Source organism: Pogona vitticeps, chromosome 4 (assembly GCF_051106095.1).
Source record: "Pogona vitticeps strain Pit_001003342236 chromosome 4, PviZW2.1, whole genome shotgun sequence".
NCBI lineage: Eukaryota > Metazoa > Chordata > Lepidosauria > Squamata > Agamidae > Pogona > Pogona vitticeps.
In genome coordinates, this window is record NC_135786.1 from 49088245 (window position 1) to 49109219 (window position 20975).

General features: G+C 43.1%; 2 protein-coding genes across 6 annotated transcripts in view; both read left to right on the forward strand.

Annotated features, from left to right (window-relative positions):
* The window catches only part of RBBP5 (RB binding protein 5, histone lysine methyltransferase complex subunit), a 33845-nt gene extending 21631 nt beyond the window's left edge, over positions 1 to 12214 (forward strand). For 2 of the 5 annotated variants that reach the window (XM_020797259.3, XM_020797279.3), the window contains exons 13-14: positions 7109 to 7303; positions 10672 to 12214. In XM_020797259.3, coding sequence (XP_020652918.1) covers positions 7109 to 7303; positions 10672 to 10700 — 224 coding nt within the window. In that variant the 3' untranslated portion in view covers positions 10701 to 12214. The remainder of the gene's footprint in view (positions 1 to 7108; positions 7304 to 10671) is intronic. The other 3 variants (XM_020797269.3, XM_020797289.3, XM_020797299.3) reach the window with 3 other exon arrangements.
* A 3698-nt stretch (positions 12215 to 15912) lies between these two features.
* TMEM81 (transmembrane protein 81) lies at positions 15913 to 18710 on the forward strand. The gene has a single exon (XM_020798122.3). The coding sequence runs from the start codon at positions 17784 to 17786 to the stop codon at positions 18579 to 18581; it is 798 nt and encodes a 265-aa protein (XP_020653781.1). The 5' UTR covers positions 15913 to 17783; the 3' UTR covers positions 18582 to 18710.
* Positions 18711 to 20975: the final 2265 nt, after the last annotated feature.

A 20975-nucleotide genomic window follows, 5' to 3' on the forward strand; every position in this document is an offset into this window, starting at 1 on the left:
CAGCGAGCACCCGAAGACTGTTGACCTAACCATAACATCAGAGCTATTGCCATCGGCACTTGTAGCCAGCCCTCCTGCCGAAGCGTCGGGGCAAATAGGATCTCCCGGCATTAATTCAAAAAAAGACGAATCGAGGGAGACGCCGCCCATGATGAACCCCACGATCATGCCAGCTCCGGAGCCCTCCACCTGTACGCTCACCGACACGTGCCCTCTGACAGAGTCTTTGTCCACTTCACCCCACACACGGCCTGATGTTAGCATCATCAATGGTCCCGCCCAAGGAGAACTCCTACTGCAACTTGATATAGATATAGACAGCGAGTCCGTGCCTTTCGAGGCCATTCATGGGTTTAATGACTTGTCACGGGAAAATCAATACTCGGTGCTCAGGAAGGTTGAGGCACTAAGGCAGGAATTGAAGACCCTAGTAGATCCCTCCGATCCTAATAGCCCCTCTGGAGATCCTCCATTCTTTCGAGGGACAAACACTTCGATTCCACCGCTTTCCACTGGGGCCACCACCTGGCCAAAAGCCTACAAGGGTAGATCCCCCTCACTTGAAGGAAGCTTCCAGATTGAACCGCCCCCATCCACCTCTACACGGGCAGAATGTACCTTGCCAATTGCCCCTTCGCCTACCGGAGCTCAACACAAGAGAGCAGCCCAGAGCCTTTGTGTGGGTCAGCCCAGTCCCGAAGGAAGGGTCAACAGCAACACACTTCAACTCACCAATTTCCTCCAAACGCCCAATGTCCAAGAGCCCAGCCAGATTAAAGCTCTTTCAACTTCACTTCCAACCCAGCGTTTTCCGTCTAAACTAGTTTTGGTGACTGCGGACATTCACACCTCAGAGAACTCCAGTGTTTGTCCTGGAGCTTCGCCGGTTCTGCCAGAACCCTCGGCTAGTCTGGACGCGGACATCCGAGCCGGGGCTGACTCCTATGCTGTAAGCTCACTTCCGGACTCAATGCCACCCGACATATTGTCGCCTTCAAACTGACATTCGGTCAACCCACTCCCCTCTGCTCCATCGGCTTACCTAAGTCTGATCTCCTGGAACGTGGCGGGCTGGCATGGCAAAAAGCAGGATCCTGACTTTTGTGATCTTCTTCGAGGCTTCAGCACCATACTGCTACAAGAAACGTGGACTGCTCACCCTATATCCCTAGCCAGATATGTTTCATATTCCCTACCAGCTCAAAGGCCCACGACAAAGGGACGGCCATCCGGGGGTTTAGCAATACTAGTAGTCGACACAATAGCTTCCAACGCCATTCTTTCTGTCGACGGCATTTGCAAAATCCAGGCCATAAAATTGAAAACCAGGAACCACGAGCTTCTAGTAGCCAATGTTTACATGCCTCCAGCTCCCTCTAAGTCTCACAGGCTCAACCAATGGGAATCCCTGAGCTCTGCTCTTGATAACCTCGAGCTCCGGTTCCCTGGGACCCCGCTGTTGCTGGCAGGCGACTTTAACGCCAGGGTAGGTCAGGGTGAGACCATCTTCAATCGCGTGTCGGAGACATTTAGCGACACTTCCCCCCTGTATCCCTACGTTTCAGGGAGGCTATCCAAAGACCATCAAATCAACGATGCGGGGACCTACCTGGCACAACTGTGCCTGCTCAGAGGCTTAATATGGCTAAACGGTCTTACTGAGGCAGACATTGAGGGTGAATTCACGTTTATATACCCCCGTGGTTCCAGTACAATAGATTACATCCTGATCCCCATCCCCTTGTTACCATACGTGGCCGATTTCCGGGTGGGCGAGCCGCTAGCCAGTGACCATCTTCCTTTATCATGCAGCCTTGCCCCCTATATAGACCCGATACCCCCGATGAACTTGGCTCCCTCGGAGCACTCACCGACTCTGCTCAGAATTCACTGGAACCTCAGAGCCAAACAACTCTTTGAAAAAATAACCAAGCCAGGTATATCTCCGTATAGTTCTCTTAACTGGCTATCGTCATCGAAGCCCGAGGACTATATCCAAGGTTTTGAGAACCTAACAGATACTATAACAGCTAACCTGGGGCGACCCTTCCCCCAATCCCCGTCAAAACAGGCCTCAGCCCCCTGTTACAGGCTAGACAAGGTCTCCATTGCCCTGAAGCAGCACCTGAGAAAGATCTACAACAACTACAGATCCTCCAAGGCTTCCAAGCCCCCTTCCCTTTACTTCGAGCTGAAAACTCTCCTTAGTTCAGCCATTAAGAATCTCCATCACCGCTCGGCAATGGCCCGTTGGTCCCAACTAGCCGAGGCGCTCCATTCTGGTAACAACAAAAAATTCTGGGAAGTGGTTTCCGGTTCTTTCATCTTCAAGCAGTCATCACCTGATCTCCCTTATATACCAACCGAGACGTGGGAACATCATTTCCTGGCCATCTTTCACGACAGCTGTAAGCCAACAACTCCATCAGCTGCGCCTCCACCTCGAGACCTTCCAGAGTGGGCCCCAATCACAACCAGCCAAACAACAAAACTCATAGGCCAACTCAGAAATGGTAAGGCCCCTGGCCCCGATGCCCTTCCTCCGGAACTGATAAAGGCATATACGGACTGGTGGGCCCCGGTACTTGCTGTCCTATTTACCGCTATTAATGAATCTGGCACGATGCCCAAGTCATGGACACAGGCAATAATAATTCCGATCCTAAAGAAGGGAGACAGGAAAACTCCAGCTAATTACAGACCCATAAGCCTCCTTGACATTATAGGGAAGATGTATGCCAGTCACCTACTTTACAAACTGCAAGACTGGCTTCATGATCAAGACATCATGGGCCTAGAGCAAGCGGGCTTCAAGGAGGGAAAGTCAACTCTAGACCACTGCCTGATCCTGTCCCACATGATTTCTAAATACGCCTCACAGCCAAACACTCGCCTTTACGCAGCCTTTTTAGATCTCAAAGGGGCCTTTGATTCAATCGACAGAGACATTTTATGGCTCAAGCTTGCCAGGTTGGGTATCGACAGAAGGCTACTTTTTCTAATCCAAAAACTGCACGCGGGTTCCACCTGCCGCATTAAAATCTCGTCTAAGGGGGCCCTTTCCAACCCAATTCCTGCCAATAGAGGAGTGAAGCAAGGCTGCGTCCTGGCTCCAACCCTGTTCAACCTGTTTATCAATGATCTCGCCCCTCTCTTACACACTGTCAACGGTCACAGCCCCAAAATTGGCCACCTTTCGATACCAATTCTTCTGTACGCGGACGACATGGTTCTCCTCTCACGCTCAAGAGTGGGCTTAAAGAGACTAATTACCTGCTGCCTTGAATACCTGTCACACAATAACCTCCAACTTAACTTCGAGAAAACCAAAATTGTGGTCTTTGGCAAAGCGTGGAAACCCTTCGTATGGTCATTCCATGGGAATCCCATTCAGCAGGTCAGAGAGTTTAAGTATCTGGGCATTACTTTCCATCACCGACACTCCTGGTTAACTCACCAACGGGCAGCAATCAAGACAGCCAAACTCTCAGCCCAAGCCATCCTACGATTTCACCACACCTGGGGCCATGGCTTTATTCCCGCTGCTTTACAGATCTTTAATGCGAAATCAGTTGCTCAGCTACTATACGGCGTCCCTATTTGGTTGTCCTCACTACACAGCTCTGTGGAGAGAGTACAATCTGTATTTTTATACAAAATCTTTGGCCTCCCTCACTGTGTTCCATACGCAGCTCTGTGTCTTGAAGGTGGCCAACACAGAATTGAGACTAAGGCCTGGCTCAGATTTCTCAAATACTGGGTCAAAATTTGTTTTTTCTCTCCCAAGGACACCCTATTGCAAGCGTTGCTAGCTGATAGCCTGCTTCCCAATGGCTTGGCCCTATTCACAAAGAAAGTTAAGACTCTAGGGCTATCTCCCGACCTTCTGGGCCTTATACCCCCCTCCAAGGTGTTTCCAACCATCAAAAACAGGGTCTTGGACATCGAAGGGCAAACTTTGTTTAGTGCGGCACAAAAAGTCTGCTCTCCACTCCATCTTCACCTCTCACTCACTCTCGGACGCAGCCCAAGCTACCTATATTTCCTTGAACAGCCACTAGAGCGTTGGGCATTTACTCTCGCCAGATGCAACATAGTTCCATCAAATCTAGTGCAGGGCAGATATCTGGGCCTACCTACAGACCTGAGAACCTGTCCATGTGGCCAGGGAAAAACCGAATCTCTGCATCATATGCTGTTTCATTGCATTTTGTACATGGATATCCGCCTGCTCCACCAGTCGGTCTTTCCCCCCTCCCACACGCGATGGGATGACCTAAAGAAAACCCAATACCTCTTGAATGGTACTAACAAGGAAGTTACTGTATCAACTGCTCGATATGTTCACGCCATTATTCAGAGACGTCGCAACATGCCCTCTCTAAAATGAGGGGCTTAACGCTGTTTTTCTCTGCACCCCACTCGCAGGCAACGAACCCTGTATGCGTATTTTACTGTATTTATTTTGCGGCTCCTTCTGCTGTATGCCAATAAAGGTTTATTATTATTATTATTATTGTTAATGTAACTTATGGATTCAGGATGCTTCGAATAACAAAATTGCTGCAGAAAAAACACTTCTAAGTAGGAATTTGTTTAACCCCAAATACAGACCGCATTTTCTATAATGTGCAATAAGTAGAACAGTTATGCTGGACAACCTACACGCAGGTTCACACACTCTCCTTTACAGTTATGAATAGGAAATGCATTGTTTCAGGCCATTTGCAAATGCCACGTTGCTTTTGTTAGCAATTGACTAGGTCTGCTGTCCCCTGCCAACCTAGCAGTTCAAAAGCATGTAAAAATGCAAGTAGATAAATAGGTACCACCTCAGTGGGAAGGTAACAGCATTCTGTGTCTAGTTGCGCTGGCCACGTGACCACGGAAACTGTCTTCAGACAAACACTGGCTCTGCGGCTTGGAAACGGGGATGAGCACTGCACCCTAGAGTTGGACACAACTGGACTAAATGTCAAGGGGAACCTTTACCTTTAGTGTCTCTATTACTGTAGGGCAGTGGTTACTGTCAAGGATTTTTGCTGGGATCTAGGCCATATTTATGTGCTGAGGAGAAGGTAAACCCAGTGGTCCCTTTCTATCCCAGAGCAAAATCTCTTACTTAAATCCCAGTAAAAGCTGCCACCAACCTTCTCTTTGTGTGTGCATTTTATACATGTTATATAAAGACAAACTGCGCTAGTAACATGGGAGAGTGGCTTGGCTTTCTGGATCAGGTAACCAAAAGATAGCTCTGCAAGAATTAGACTTTATTTAAAGAAAAGGCCAAACATTAATAAAAAGGCTTGGAAGGCTTACAAATTATAAAAATTACAGTTAAGGGCTCTCAGACAAGCATAGCTTTTAGGAACAGGCATTAAGGATTAAGAAATGTGGTTATTTCATTATCTAAGGTTCCTATCAGCCACTAAGTAGTGGCCCTAGACTTACATCAGGTTCCATAACCTTCCTCTACGTTCTGTCTCTTGTTCACCTGGAAATACTCATTTTGTTTGACTCTGGACTCAAGCTCCCAGCTTGGTTGTGTATTTCCTAGGAAATCCTGGCCAAAGAGGGTGTTTCAAAAGAAGCTTTTGAACTGGGTACTTGGGCTAATCTGACTCCAAGGTGGAAACCAGCTGTCTTTTGTGTTTATTGAGCATGGGAAGAGAAAAAGTCAGCTCTGTGTGTGGTGCTTTAAACACACTAACCTCAAATACTTTGAAATGTGTATCATTACCAGAAAAGCTGTTCCTAAAAGGTATGATTTCTGGTTACATCTCTGTGTTTTAACTTGGTGGCCATGCTTCCCTAGCCACACACACCCTTTTGCTGGCTTTCTCCATACTTCCCAAACTTGGACCCAAGGTGTTCTTGAACTAAAACTCCCAGAAGCCTTCACCACTATCTGCACTAGCCAGGATTTAGTTGTAGTCTAAGAATACCTGGGAGCTTAAGGTTGGGAACTGCTGCTATAGGGCATAGATATATAGTTAAAACGATGTCTTGTGAGAGATGATGGAACAAGTTCATAGTGCAGTGTATTTGTTGCAGTCACACAAAAATTGATTGCTGCCAGTTCTCTGTTGTTTGTACAGCAGTGTCTCTCAAGACGAAAGTAATTTGTTCCAAGAGTAGCGCTGAAATTTTCGTATTGCGAAAAGTGGTTTTCCTATAGGAACCTCGGAAGACGAATGAATTATTTTCATCTTGCGAGACATCGGTCTTGTGGAAACAAATAGTTTTGCGAAGCACAGCCATAGAAGAAGACATCTTGCGAGGCACCACAGTGGTCACAAAAACCATTCGTCTTGCGGGTTTTTTGTCCCACGAGGCGTTCATCTTACGAGGCACCACTGTACTAGCTTTCCCAATTTTGTGGTGGCTGAGAAGTTGCTTGTTCCACTAAAGGCATTGTCCATGTAGATTCCGTGTAGATTCTGCCAGTTCTTTGGCACATAGCAACAAGTCTAAAGAGGATAGCTCTCCAAAAATGTTGCTGCAATGCTAATATGAACCTATAGATTGTAAGACTATGTTGAGTCATGAAATATGTAACATTAGAGTATACACAGAGAGTAGGGAATAACAAAAGCAATCCTTCATGTCAGACAGGATCTTGACCAAATAAAGTCCCAGAGTTTAGGTTCTCACGACCTTGCACATTTAGTGTTAACAATGGCACTGCTTTCCCCAGATGTTTCGAATACTCATGTTGTTGCACTCCTCAGTGGGGAAGAATTGGTTCAGTTTACGATTGCTTGATGGAAATATATTAAATTAGTTTAAGTACTGTGGTGTTACCCATATTTTCTAAAGCACTTGGGCTAGCAGCTGCCCCGTCTGAGTAGCTCCCTGTGTTTATTTTAACATTTCTGTAAAACATATTGCTAGTGAATCATTGTAATTCCAGGCTTATCCAACTGTTCTTCTGTGGCTCAGAAAACTGTGTCTTCTTGCTTCTGGAAATGACTGAGATATATTCCCCCTTTTCTATGTGATGGCAAGAGGTTCACAGAGCTACAAATGTGACAGATTATGGTTCGGTTTTAATGTAAATTGAAATCTATGCACCTTCTTTTTTTGGCATGTGCCTCTTCCCTCACAGAGGTCCATCCATTGCTGGGTGTGAAGGGAGATGGTAAATCCAAGAAGAAGCAAGCAGGCAGACCGAAAGGATCAAAAGGTAAAGAGAAAGATTCTCCATTTAAACCGAAACTCTACAAAGGGGACAGAGGTTCTTTACCTCTGGAAGGAGCAGCGAAGGGTAAAGTGCAGGCGGAGCTGGGACAGCCTTTGCCAGGTAAGGACCCAGTGTGAGCGTCTGCTTGCTTGGTGACCTTGCTTCTTACAGACATGGCATAGTCTTAGCACTTTAGCTCCCCAGTGACATTTGCTTGCTAAGTGTTTAGCTGCTCTGCTTTCAAGGATGGACAAAATTTTGCTTTACAGAATATGACATAATTGAAATCCACAGTTTTACAAACTTCAGTAAGAGGTGTTACCTGTAGGCACTGCAAGTGAAGAAAAAAATAAACCTTTTTTCATAGGTAATGTTACATTAGGAAGAGAGAAGTTGTTGGTTCTCTTTGCAGCTTATACCATTAGCCCAGTTTTTTTAAGTCAAGAATGCTAATTGGAGTCAAAGGTAGAAGCGAAAGTGCTGGGGAGCAATTTGGGGGCAAACACTTTTTTTGGTAATATGAATATTTTATATTGCTCCCCACCTCCCAATAATAGAGAGGAAAGAGTAATTATCTGACAGTTGGGTGATTGTCCTTAAATTTCATTGCCTACAATATGAAGGAACAATGAGATGTTCATGTGTTGGGCCCGTAGTTGGCCGCTAAATTGCGGTATCTGCAGATAAACAATTATGTCACTGACTAATCTGAGCAAGAAACAGAATGCAGGGTGCTATTGTGCAGTTGGAGTGGGGCTGTGTTGGTAGGAGCAGCCTTGATTTCCATTAGTGAGGATCATCAGTGTCCAGGAACCTGTTAAGTCTCCATTCTTGGGATACTTCTCACTCACTTTGCTTATATAGGTAAGATTTCCAAACAGGAGTGGATGACGCTTGTAGTGAGCTACATTTATATTGCAGGGATCTTAGGAAACTTTTATATGAGAGTTGCTGGATGCAATAGGCTTCTGGTGTGATATATACACAAAATTTTGTATGTCCTTGAAGTTCAGTGGCTACTGCTTTGAATTTTCATGATTTTTAGAATTGAGATTTGTTTTAACCCTTTCTTTCCCTCACTGCTGGTCCAGTGTTACCCAGCTTGCTCGTTGTCCTTCCTGCTCTGCTCCTGTTACGTTGCTTTTATCATATTAATAAATGCACTGGATCTTTGCTTTTAAAAATGTGATAAAGAAATGTGATGTCTTTCCGAGGAAGAAATTTCTTTGCTTTGTTGTTTTCCTGATAGCTTTTTCTTACTTTTGTTTAGCTTGTCAACAAAATGCTGTAACTTACACAACATCATATAAAACAGAAACCACATTAGTAGACTTAGTGTTGTGTAAACATGAGAAAGAAATTAAGTGGCACCATGGTACACATTTTCTGTAATAATAAAGTGTGTTGGTGATATATAAGAGGGTAAATTTATTTTTGTTTGCTTTTATATAAGTATTTTTGGCAGTACAAAACTACTTAAATTTGAACTGATTATAGCAAACTGGCAAAAACTTACTACTTATAATATGTGCACCTATGACATTTTATGGGACAGGAGCCATGCAAGCAGTTCCTCATGTAGGGCTAGAAACCTGTCCTGAGGGAAGATAAAAGGTGGTAGCAGCTGTTGTGCTAGGAGAGCTTTCTCCTGACAGAATCCTTACTCCTGATTTCAGTTTGTACTTGAACTGATGTTTTAGACTATTGGCTACATGCAATCTATCCAGAAAGTTGATCTACTCAAGGCATGACCCATTAATATAGTACGCCTGTGCTTCATTTCATAATAAAGATCAAAACTATTCTTGATTATTCCCTAAGGGTGCTTAAGATGCTCTTGTTTTCACAACAGACACCATATGTTTTTAAGATGCTAAAATGCTGAATTTGCTGCACACAAACATCTTGTGAAACACATTCATATTACTGTTGTGTGATCATATCACATTTTAGTACAGATGTCTTTTTTAAAGTCTGGAAAGGATGTGATTAAAAAAATTGGACAGTAAGCAGTTCCTCATTTTAATATTGCATGTTGAACATACTTGTTCACTTGTTCAACATCTTTGAAGTCCACACTGCTAGGTGGTTGACTTTATTATAGAGTTTAGCCATCAATAAGGGCTCTGAGCTTTCTAGCAAAATGCATTGTTTGCTTATGGATCATTGTCTGGAAAATGTATTTCAAGTGGTGGCATTTATTGGTGGTCACTTGAGAAATCCACACATATATGTGTTGGTACTACCGTGTTTCCCCGAAAATAAGACAGGGTCTTACATTAATTTTTGCTCCAAAAAACTCATTAGGGCTTACTTTCAGGGGATGTTATATTTTTTTCATCTACAACAATTTACATTTATTCAAATACAGTCATGCCATCTTTTTCTGGTTGCTGCACAATGGTGGAAGGCAGGTTTTGACTTAACTGGGGATTATTTTTTGGGTAGGGCTTATATTATGAGCATCCTGAAAAAATCATACTAAGACTTATTTTCAGGTTAGGTCTAATTTTCGGGGAAACAGTAATATGTTATCCACTGGTGTCCATTTTATGATCATATGAAGTGGACTGAGAAACTACAGACCAGAGAACTAGTTATAGCTGTTGGTTTCAGTAACTGCAAGGTTGGTTCAAGTTCTCTTGGCCTTTGTGGAAAGCTTTCTAGTTACCGTGTTTAGGAATGCCGACATAAGTCTCTCAGAATCCACTTTTTGGTTCCAAAGTTTTTATTGAATAACATACAGGCTTGCTCTCTCGATCATGAACAGCATATAAACTTGCGCTCTAGAGCTGCAGCTTTGTCTATTCACAACACCACTCAAATGAGTCAAAAACAGGTGGCACTCCGAATTCAACATTATCCGGCAGGGAATGAGATATACCTCCTGATACGATTTTTGTTTATTTTGAAATTCAAGAAATTATCAGACAAAACTGCCTTTTAATGTGTAGACAGTGATCATGGTTGAGAGAAAAGTACAAGGCTTCATTTTACAAAAACCACATTTTAAATTGTTGATCACATCCTGGAAAATGTGGACATAGGAAAGACTGCATACTCTGCTTTCCCCTTGCCAAACATTCTGTACCAAACACTCTTTGTACCTAAGATTGACACGTAACTTGAATCTCAGTCATCCCTTCTACATTCTTACAGAGAGGGCACCAGGAGTGCTTGATTGCTAACACTCACCCTCTCTGAATTAATGTAAGCCAGGTAAGTTGGGGAAACCTAGACCAAGAGAAGATTATTGGATTCTCAGGCTTCTAACCCAATTTTGCCATTCTTTGCTTTTGAAATAGAGATCTTTAAAAGCTAAATAAGCACATGGTAGAGAAAAGCTTCCTTCTAATGTTTTTGTATCAGTTATGAATGCTTTTGTAACCAGCAGCTTCTGATACTGCGAATCTCTGAATTCTGTTGAAAACACTGCCATGTGTGTTTGAAATTTGTTCTTGTTTTTCTCTTTTATTTTGTTCTTTTAGCAGGTGGCGGAATCTCAGAGCTCTTATGAGTATATCCTTCCCTTCCCTATCTACCCTTATTTCCTACATTGAAACAATAATATGGAGTAAGGACAAAAGATTGAGTCAGATAATGGACTGACTTTAAGTTAATACAGTCAGAACCAGAGACCCAGCTGCCTGTGGACACATGGACCATTTTTTAAAAAGATGCTGAATTATGGAACAGGAAAAAAATCTTGTCTCTTTGTTCCTTTCTTCTTGCCAATAATGAATGAAAATGTGGACTCTCAGGAAAGAAGATTTTTACAGAATGTGATGGACATAAATTACTTTCTGCTTCTTGGTCAGCTTAGACCTCCCTAAGGTAGAGAGTCTTATCATAGGACAAGACAGGAAGATCCCTTTGCCACTAAGCTGAGGTTTTATGCTAATTTCTATTACATACAGTTCTGAAAGGGGTAAATGCTAAATACCTATTATGCTGCTGTAGATTTCATTGCATTATTGCTATTTGGAGCATCGTTATTTTCTCTGTATTAGCCATACTGGTTTGTAGTGGGTTCATAGGTATTCTGTTAATGCTTAGGGTCGCCTTGCAGAGCTGTGGAAGTTTGCCTTCCAGGTTGAATTACTTTTTACAGGTTTGGAGTAGATACTTAGAACTCAGATGACTCCAGAAGATTAGAGTGTTATGAAGGGGGTTACGGGAAATGGTTGCTGATTGCAGGAACAAGACAGGGAAAGAGAGGAGCAGATGTTTGCGTAGGAATCTGACACTTCCCGTTGTGGTTCCATGTGTCATATATAGCTCAGAGATGTTTGTTCCCCAAACATTCCACCCCCAGGATGAACAGAAATGTATGAAAAATCTCCTCTGTGGTTATAAGTGCACCTGCAACAAAAGGCTTTGAGCTTTGATTCTGGGCCTCTTTAGAAAAACTTGCATTTTGCATTTGACTTCCTGCAAGCCTAGTTGTTTAAACCAAAGTCCAATTAATCTTTAAGCACAAGAGATTTAAAATATGTTTTTTCTAGTACATCATTTTAAGATCCTTCAGGAGATTCTCTTAGCCTTGTGCTCACAGAGTGTATTTCAGAATAAGCAAATATATTTTAAGCTGTTTTTTGTTGTTTTTTTGTTTAGTGATTTTGCTTACAAGTTGTTCTCTGACCTCCTTCCTCTAATGCAATGTAATTTACTATTTGCCCATTGTATTATATTCTGTAATATGGTTTACGTGTACCATGATGACCACCAGAGCTTCCATGCAACCTTTCTGTGTATAATCCTGCCATCTACAGGCTGCCAGTCCATCCAAAGAATGAAGCAGTGCTTGGGTTACCTACTGTACTACAAAAAGGTGTTAAGAATTCCTATCTTGTCCTGTACACTTCTTGGCCTCAATGTCTGTGCTTTCCGTTCTTTCAGATCTCAGAATTGTTTTGATATTTTGTAGCTTGCACAAACCTGGCGTAATGATTACTTGTTAGTTTTTGTAAAGTACTCCTGTGATGTTAGTTTCTGTGTTTGTAAATAAAAGGGTATGTTTTGTTTCTTAAACTTTCTCCATCTTTCTTTTCTCTGGAAGTGCAGATCAGTGTGTGTCTATCAATGTGTCGCAATGCACACAAAATGGCACTCTATGACGGTTGGAATGGTGTGTCTGATAAGTTTATTTTTAGCCCCCTAGATTCTGAGGGACAAATCAGCAGGGTTCCTATCTAGCTATCTTCTTAATAAGAGCTTTCTGATAGGCATAAACCTGACTTTTACCATAGATGGATCTCGTCTGTTTCCATACACTGGTAAGAATGCATTGGTTTGACTTTTAGGATGACTACTGAATTATAGAGGCTGATTTGTATCATCACGGTTACATTGGAGAACTTGGTTTGTGACCTCACAAGTTTATAACAATGAGTCAGTGAAGGAAGCTTCCAGAATTGAATGCTGTGGAGAAAAGAACAGACTAAGAAATCCATCTTAATGGAAGATGCTTAGCTGGGAGAATATACATTTTCTGATTTACATGGTCTTTCCCCCTCTACACTGTCACATCACTGACTCACTTTTCTAATTCCATGTTATTTGAAAGTACTTCAGATCCAAAAAGATAATGTGGAAGTTAGTATTGTGTAAGTATCACATCTGTCTTGTGTCCCCTGGTACTGTTACCATAGTGTTTATATACTAGGTTTTCTGTAGAATGCTGAAGACTGGGTACATGGCCTCCTTCTCATTTTTATCCTCACAACAATCCAGTGAGGTATTATTACCCAATAAACTTCATGCCTGAGTGTGGATTTGGACTGTGGTCTCTCTAGACTTATTCCATAACTCAACCCACCACACCATAGTGGCTTTCTTTTTCTGTGGTATGAGATGTTGTTTTGAAGCCCTTTTTGCTGAGATGGGAGGTGTAAAATCAGGGGTTATATCATGTTAGTTACCCAATACTACTTCGTGGTCTCTGTGAATGCACACTAATCGGTTAAACCTGCCCCTGCGCAGAGATCTCCAAAATATTCTAGAGCTAAAAGTTCGCTAGGACCACACGCACGCTCCCCTGCAGCCCACGTGGTCTGCCTGTCCTAGCGGTTACCTCACTTCCTTTTTGCTGCTGCACTGGTCTCATCTCTAGAGCTTCACTATGGTCAAATTGGTTCTTTCTGGAAAGAGATAAATTGTTCTTCATTAATTATTTCCTCGCTGAACATCTTTACTAATCGTTCGTACCTTTTAATTTTGTTTAATTTTATTTACCTAATAGTTATCCCCCCCTTCCCTCCCTATTCTCCTGTTACCATTTCCTGCCCTTTTTGTGGCCACAACGGGCCCTTTCAAAAAGTGCACCTCCTGCATGAACAAAATTCCAATCTCTGACGGACACAACGCCTGCCTGTTCTGTCTAGGGGAAGCGCATCAGTCATCCATTTGCCCAATCTGTGAAAATTTCACCAAACAAGCCATAAAATTCTGTCAGCAAAGGCTCAGATCCTTTCGGTGGGAGCAATCCCTTGTCCTCAAGCTAAAATGGACAGTTCTCAAACTCCGCAGTTACCAGCTCCTTTGGCTCCACTTCAATCTCCAAAGAAATCTAAACCCTCCGAATCCAAGTTGTCTGGCTCCATGACTCATTCCACGGCAACTTCCAAACCTATACCGAAGTCCTCCACAACAAAGCTGAAGAAATTGAAAAAGCCGTGTCTGGATGAGCAACTGTTGGTACAGCTCTCCTCGGTACAGAGTCACCCTACCATTGAGATTGATACCAACAGGAAGTCTATTCCACCAGCTTCGGAACAGTTCCCTTCATCTCTTCTCGCTGGATCTCCATCTTGGGCAGATACCTTGGCTGAGGTACCAGCTTTGCAGTCTTCAGCCATTTCAAGCCCCAAATCCTTGGCTGGCTAACTATTGGGGTGCGAGTCTGGATCACTGCATGTCGCTGATCCAGTTACCATCAAAAAGAAGAGAGTAAAACTCCACCATACCGATTGTACTGGCCGTTCCAATACTGTTATTCACCAGCCTCCATGTCATTTAGGGCTGCGGGTATCGTCAGGCTCAAGGGCTCAAAGTCATTGGCCCAAACATTACCCTTTTCAAGCCTTCGGAGTTCTTCAATGTGCCACTGGATCCATACCATCATCATCGGTTCTGGTAGCCAGGCATGGAGCATTTCTTCAATCCTCAGATGCATACCCATATTACTACCTGTCTGATTCATCTTCGGCTTCGTCCTCTCCGTACCGGCCTGAATTTCATGGAGAAACTTTGGATGTTGACACTTCGGTACTGAAGTCCCTTACCAGGCACCACAACAATGCAGACAGACTTACCATCCAGATTTATAATCTCTACACTTGATGGCCTGGAGAATCCTACCGCATTGAATACCATCCTTTCTCACTCCAGGAAGCCCACTACGAATCAACTTTATTCTTATAAGTGGTTGGCATTTCTGACGTTTGCTCAAAGAACAGCCTTCCTACAACACCTACCACTCTATGAGCAGTTTTGCTCTTCCTTTCCTATCTCTTTGATTGCCAATTATCATTTCCTGCAATTAAGGTCTATATGTCCACTATCAGGGCACACCAGCCACAGGACTCAGATGCTGCTTTACGTTTTAGACATCCTACCTTAAAATTGCTTCCTTTGAGGGTTTGCCCACCTCAACCCTCCTAGGTCTTCTCCTACACCACAGTGGTCCCTACATACTGTCCTGAGGTGTCTGTCACTTCCTCCCTTTGAACCTCTCGCCACTTCATCAGACCGTCTACTTTCGTTCAAAGTCCTGTTTCTTGTGGCCATCACCTCTGCCCGGAGAGCTTCAGAGCTTGCAGTGCTCCACGTAGATCCTCCATTCCCACAATTCCACCCAGATAAAGTCAACTTGTACAGTGGTACCTCGCAAGACAACGACCCCGCTAAACGAAGAATCTGCATAACAACGACTTGCGACCGCTATAGTGATTTGCAAAACAGTCATTCCAATAGAGTATTTTCGCTGGATGTCAATTAGGTCCGTGCTTTGCGAAACATTTGTTCACAAGACGACGATTTTTTGGCTTTGCAAAATGGCTGCCCTGTGTTTTCCAGACCCATGCTTCGCAGTGCAGCCATTTTAACAGCTGATTGGCGCTTGCAAAATGGCTTCCCTATGGGCGATCTTCGCTGGACGAGGAGGTATTTTCCCCATTGGAACGCATTAAACTGGGTTTCAATGCATTCCAATTGGGAAAGAGTTTTCGCATGACGACGATTTCGCTAAACAGCAATTTCAATGGGATGGATTATCATCGTCATGTGAGGCACCACTGTATCTGGATATTTCCTTCCTCCCTAAGGTTGCCACTGATTTCCATGTTCGTCAGCCAATCATTCTGCCTACCTTTTTTCCTAGTCCTTTGACTGGTGTTGAGAAATCGCTCCACCTCTTGGTTGTGCGACACGCTCTCACCTTCTATGTCGAGAGAACAGCTTCCTTCTGGAAGTCCAAGCGATTATTTATATCTCCTCATCCACCTCATAGAGGAGCACAAATATTGCCTGAGACTATATCCCAATGGATTGTTCAAATGATACGACTGACCTACCGGTTTGCAAAGAAGTGTCAGGGCTCACTCCACCAGAGCTTTAGCAACCTCCACTGCATTCCTGCAAGGTGTTCTGATCCCGGATATCTGCAGGGCTGCCAGTTGGTCAACGTCGTCAACTTTTGCATCTCATTTATCTTCTAGACGTGTGCGCGAAGACGGATGCGGGCTTCGGACGAGCAGTTCTGTCTTCTGTTCTGCCATTTCATCCCTCCTCCTCTGAGGTAAGCTTGTTAATCACCCATTAGTATGCATTCACAGAGACCACGAAGAAGAAAGAGAGGTTACTTACCTGTAACTCAGCTTCTTCGAGTGGTCATCTGTTAATTCACACTTCCTGCCTGTCCTCTCCTCCGTCTGTCACATCTGTCTCACCTTTTGAGCAGCAGCGGCTTTGGGGAACTGAGGTAACCGATAGGGTGGACGGACCATGTTGGGCTGTGGGGAGGCGGTCCTAGTGAACTTTTAGCTCTAGAATATTCCGGAGACCTCTGCGCAGGCGCAGATTTAACCCATTAGTGTGAATTCACAGATGACCACTTGAAGAACCAGAGTTACAGGTAAGTAACCTCTTTTTAATTTTACCATACATCTAGAAGCTACAACAGTGTCTGTTTCCTTGCTTGATGAGTATTCCCTGCTCTCCCTCATCAAACTTATTAATAAAAATGTTGAAGAGCACAGGAACCAAGAGTGAGCCTTGGGCACCCCACTTGTTACCTCCTCCAAGTTTGAGAAGGAGCCATTGATAAGCACTCTCTGAGTACAATAGAAAAACTGTTCCCCTGACACTTGTTTTATCCAGCCCTCAGCTAGTTAGCTTCCTAGTCAGAATATCATGGGGTACTTTGTCAAAGGCCTTGCTGAAGTCAAGATATGTTATGTCTACAGCATTCCCACCATCTACCAGGGAGGTTACCCATTCAAAAAATGAGATAAAATTAGTTTTGCAGGATTTCTTCTTGACAAATCCATGCTGGCTTCTCATTATTATCGCATTGTTTTCAGTAGCAGATCTTGGAAATACAACCTTTTGGACATCTGCTTCAAAAATTCCCAAGTCAGCTGTGGGGTTACTGAGAGTTGTAATCCAAAAATTTCCTCACGTTCTGACTGGTACAGCTGGGAAAGAGCCTTTGCAGGGGGGCTTGGAGAGCCACCAGCAGCCAGAGTGGCTAACAGGAGACAATGTTTGGACTCAACTGAAGGCAATGTAAGGTGTTCATTTGGTTCAGGCGTGTTTGGTTCCCTAGTTCCAACTAGACATCTAAAAGACAAAATAATAAAAGGAGCCAGTTACATGGATTCAGTGCTATTTTCATAAAAGACTAGTTCTGCTGAATTTTTATCTAGGAAATGAAAGGATAATACTGTTAGCCTTCCCTGAGTTCTCTTTACATGGAACAACTTAATAAGATTCAAGTTGATAAAGTACAATTCCAAAATTAGTCCAGAAACTGTATTCAGAACTGAGGGAACTTGTAACATGGAACAATATAGTCAGAATAGATCTCACCACCCCACCCAACAAGTAGTCGGCTATCTTACTTCTGCTGCTCTCTCGGCTTTTACCAAGGTTTTCACCTGTTCAGAGAAGCACTGCAGTTCATGTTGAACATTTCAGTAATGTGAAAGTATGGTAAGACTGCCAGACTAAATTAACTTATGAAATTATTCCAATTTTTATTAAGAAATATTTTTACATTATATGATCGTGCTTGAAAAGCCAGTGTCTGGAAGACACTGACTCTAACATGATGTTACCTACAGACTTTAATTATGTATTGCATAACATGGGGCACAATCACATTCGGGTGTACCTTAATTACTGTTTTCAATATATTTCTTTTCCACAGCAGTATGTCATTCAAATTGCCTTTATATTTTGAGAACGTGTCACATCTTGGTACCTGGCTTTGGAAGAAGGATCTGTTTTAAACTTCAAAAATGTTTATGACATTTTCATAGAATGACACTTAGATTAATTAATCAAGCTACAATATGGATTCTAAGAGGACTTTCTGGGTATGATGACTGCAGAAACCAGCTTGACCCTTGGAACATTTGCATTTGCTTTCTTGGTACCATTATCAGTGGCTGCTGAGGAGACATCTACCACTCCCATTATTCCTAAGGAACTGAGGGCAGCAGTTGCTCGGGTTTCAGTCAGTTCTACCAGCTGTAGCGTCACCTGTGGCCTGGGTTACAAGGAAGAAGAGATATGCCAAGTTGGAACAGATGGGCAAAGGAGACACTGTACCAAACGGAAAGTGGACTGCTTGAGTAACTGGATCTGTGGAATGCAGCACTTCACCATCCTTGTTGGTAAGCCTTTTGAATTTAGCTGCCTGACCCTCAAGGAGATTGGTCTGGAGACCCAGAGCTTTAGTTATTCATGGAGGTTAGCCAGAGGTATCATTACCACTGATGATGCTCTCTTTGCACCTTTCAAGACTCCTACCTTCGTCGTTAAGCTTCCTTCTGCTGAGGAATATGACGCAGGAACATATAGGTGTGATGTCCAGTTTATGAGAACCTATAAAATTGTCAAGAGAATCTACTTTGGCCTTCGTGTGATCCCCGGCAACCTGGTAAATATGAACTTTGACAAGTCCTTGACGGTAGAACAGAAATTAGAAAATGAGCCCCCGCAACAGAATACCACAGTGGCTCCAGTCCAGGAACGATGGTGGTCTTGGCGACAAAGGGCTGTGTTTGTGTTTCTAATAGGCATTGGCAGCGGAGTGGGAGGAGGACTCCTGTTGCACTTCCTGCTCAATTGTTTGCTGAAGGCCCATGGAAACTACCAACGGGTGGAGGAATGACATTCACTTTCTTTTTCCTACAGAATGACTGGTCTAAATAGTTGCATTGTATCCAAGTTAAAATAGACTACGTGTTAAATGGGTAGCACCAGTTGATATTCTTCCTTTTTTGGCCTCTGTGGTGGTGAGGGTAACTTTTAAAAAACTGGTTGGGGGAGGTTTAAGCTGCTTATCTGTGAGGAAAGAAAGAACCCCTTTCATGGCTAGATACAAACACGTTTAATGAGCATTCTGCTTTGTGTTACAGCTGCTGGCCTCTGGAGACAGTCTTGTGAGGCAAACCATAAAGAGTGTTGTGCTTTATTTACTAGAGACCAATAAAGTACCGCCCTCTGTCTTCATGATTTTAAGCTTCACAGGACCTCTGAATAGTAGTGCAGACCTTGCAGGTTAGTAGTTGGAAAAGGACTTAGTGGTTGATCATTTGTTTAGAATGTGGACCCTGGTTCATGCTCCAGGTGGGGCTGGGAACAACCTCTGTCTAAAGTCCTGGAGAGTTGTCACCAGTCTATAGCTAACACAAAGTGAACTAATGATTTAAGACAGTTTTCAGCATCCTGTTTCTGGTTTGCAGACTTCATAGTGCTAAATAAAACTGTGCAACAATGCTACAAAAAAGTACCTGGATTATTGGTACATTTCATGTGCCTCCTTGAATCAGAAGGACCAGCCCTACCATTAGACAGAGTGAAAAAGCTGCCTCAGTGGCTAATTTTCTACATCACGGAAAGGCAGGCAACTCAGCTGGTTAATTTATTATCATTTTTACTTTTAGTTTCAAGAAGAAGCATTTATGGATTTTCTGCCTCCCGTGCCAAAATAACCTGGCCAGTCATGAGAACTATGTAAATTGAAATGGGGTGGTGAGTGCTATTTGCTGCTCTGCCTCAAGAACAAAATATCTTGAGCTAACCTTGTGAGTCAGTTGTCTGAAATCTTTGCTGCAATTGTGAATTCCATTGTCAGCATATTGCTATTTCTACATAGATTAATGAAAGCAAAAACAGGTGAGGGGGAGCATAGCAGCTGCAGTAGGAGCTTACTGCAGAAGTATCTGTGTTCTGTCTGGAGGCAACAGCATCTGCCTCCCCAAGGGGGTTAAGAGTCTGCATTCCAGTTTGAGAGTTCTGCTGAAAACCACTAGTGAGCTCTATGCGTCTCTTTCTGCATTATTTATTTACTTTCTTACTAAATATACCACCTAATTAGTACAAGCATTACCCTAGAATGATTTGGAGTCTCTTGGGTGGAGAATGCACGATTGCAGTGCAATTTTTGTGTAATTTTTGTCAGAAGCAGATTTATTTAGGTCTGCAGCTTCAGAATGAAAGAATGAAGCTCAGCCCAAGAATTTACCTTCAGGACCAAAACTGAGTTTGCAGTCTTTTTATCTCAAACAAACTCCCCACTTCTTATCCCCACAAGATTTGTTTTGTTTTAGAAGATTAATTTAATTATGTGTGTTTGGCAAACCATTTTACTTAGTAATGCTCACTATATGGTGCTTCCAATCCTACAAAGCACAAAAAAATCATTACTACTATGAAGTTGCAAGACAGGTGTCAGGGTGGCTGTTTAACATGTTATGCCGTTTTGCCAATCTTAAGGGAGGCCTTTGGTCCATCAATTTTGGCGGGCGTTCCCTCACCAGCTTTGGCAGATTTGGCGTCCTGTCTACTCTCCTCTACTCTTTGATAGCAAGAGAGTCAGAAAGATAAAGATAAAGGAAAATGTCCTTCCTTCCTTCCTTCCTTCCTTCAAAGAGAGGAGAACTACAGAGATTGGTAAGGAAATGGAGCAAGAAGAAAAGTGAAAGGAAACAAGAATGGAAAGAAATGAGAAAGTTAAAAATGGAGAGACGAGAAAGATAAGATGGCACTCATAAGGATGATCAGACTTGGGCAAAGGCAAGAAGCAAGACTGCTGCAAGAGGGCAACAGCTCCAACGAAGACTCTTTTAACATCAGATGTTTGCTGCCTCCTGATATAGAAAGTGATAGGATTACTCCGTTCTAGCAGATTCCTCCTCTGCAACGCCCAGAGAATGTGGACAAATACAGTTGTAACTTACACTTGAAGAACAGCTTCTTTCAAATTTAATTTCAACAGCAATCCATAAGGGGGAGATATAGGGTAATTTGTGCAGGATTGATGCTTTGGGCTCTGTATGCAGAATGCTAAAGATCTATTTTTATTTCGGCTTTGAAGATCAAAGAGGTAACAGCATCTCCTCCTTCCACTTCAATTTAAGTGGAAATACACATTGCTAAATTTCTAGGGACTCGCAGTCAACACGAGGACCCATGTTGTAGCTCTTTGACACATGTACAGCCACCTGCTTTGAGCATGGCACCCACTATTTAGTGTTTTAAAGGTACAGAACTTTTAAACGAT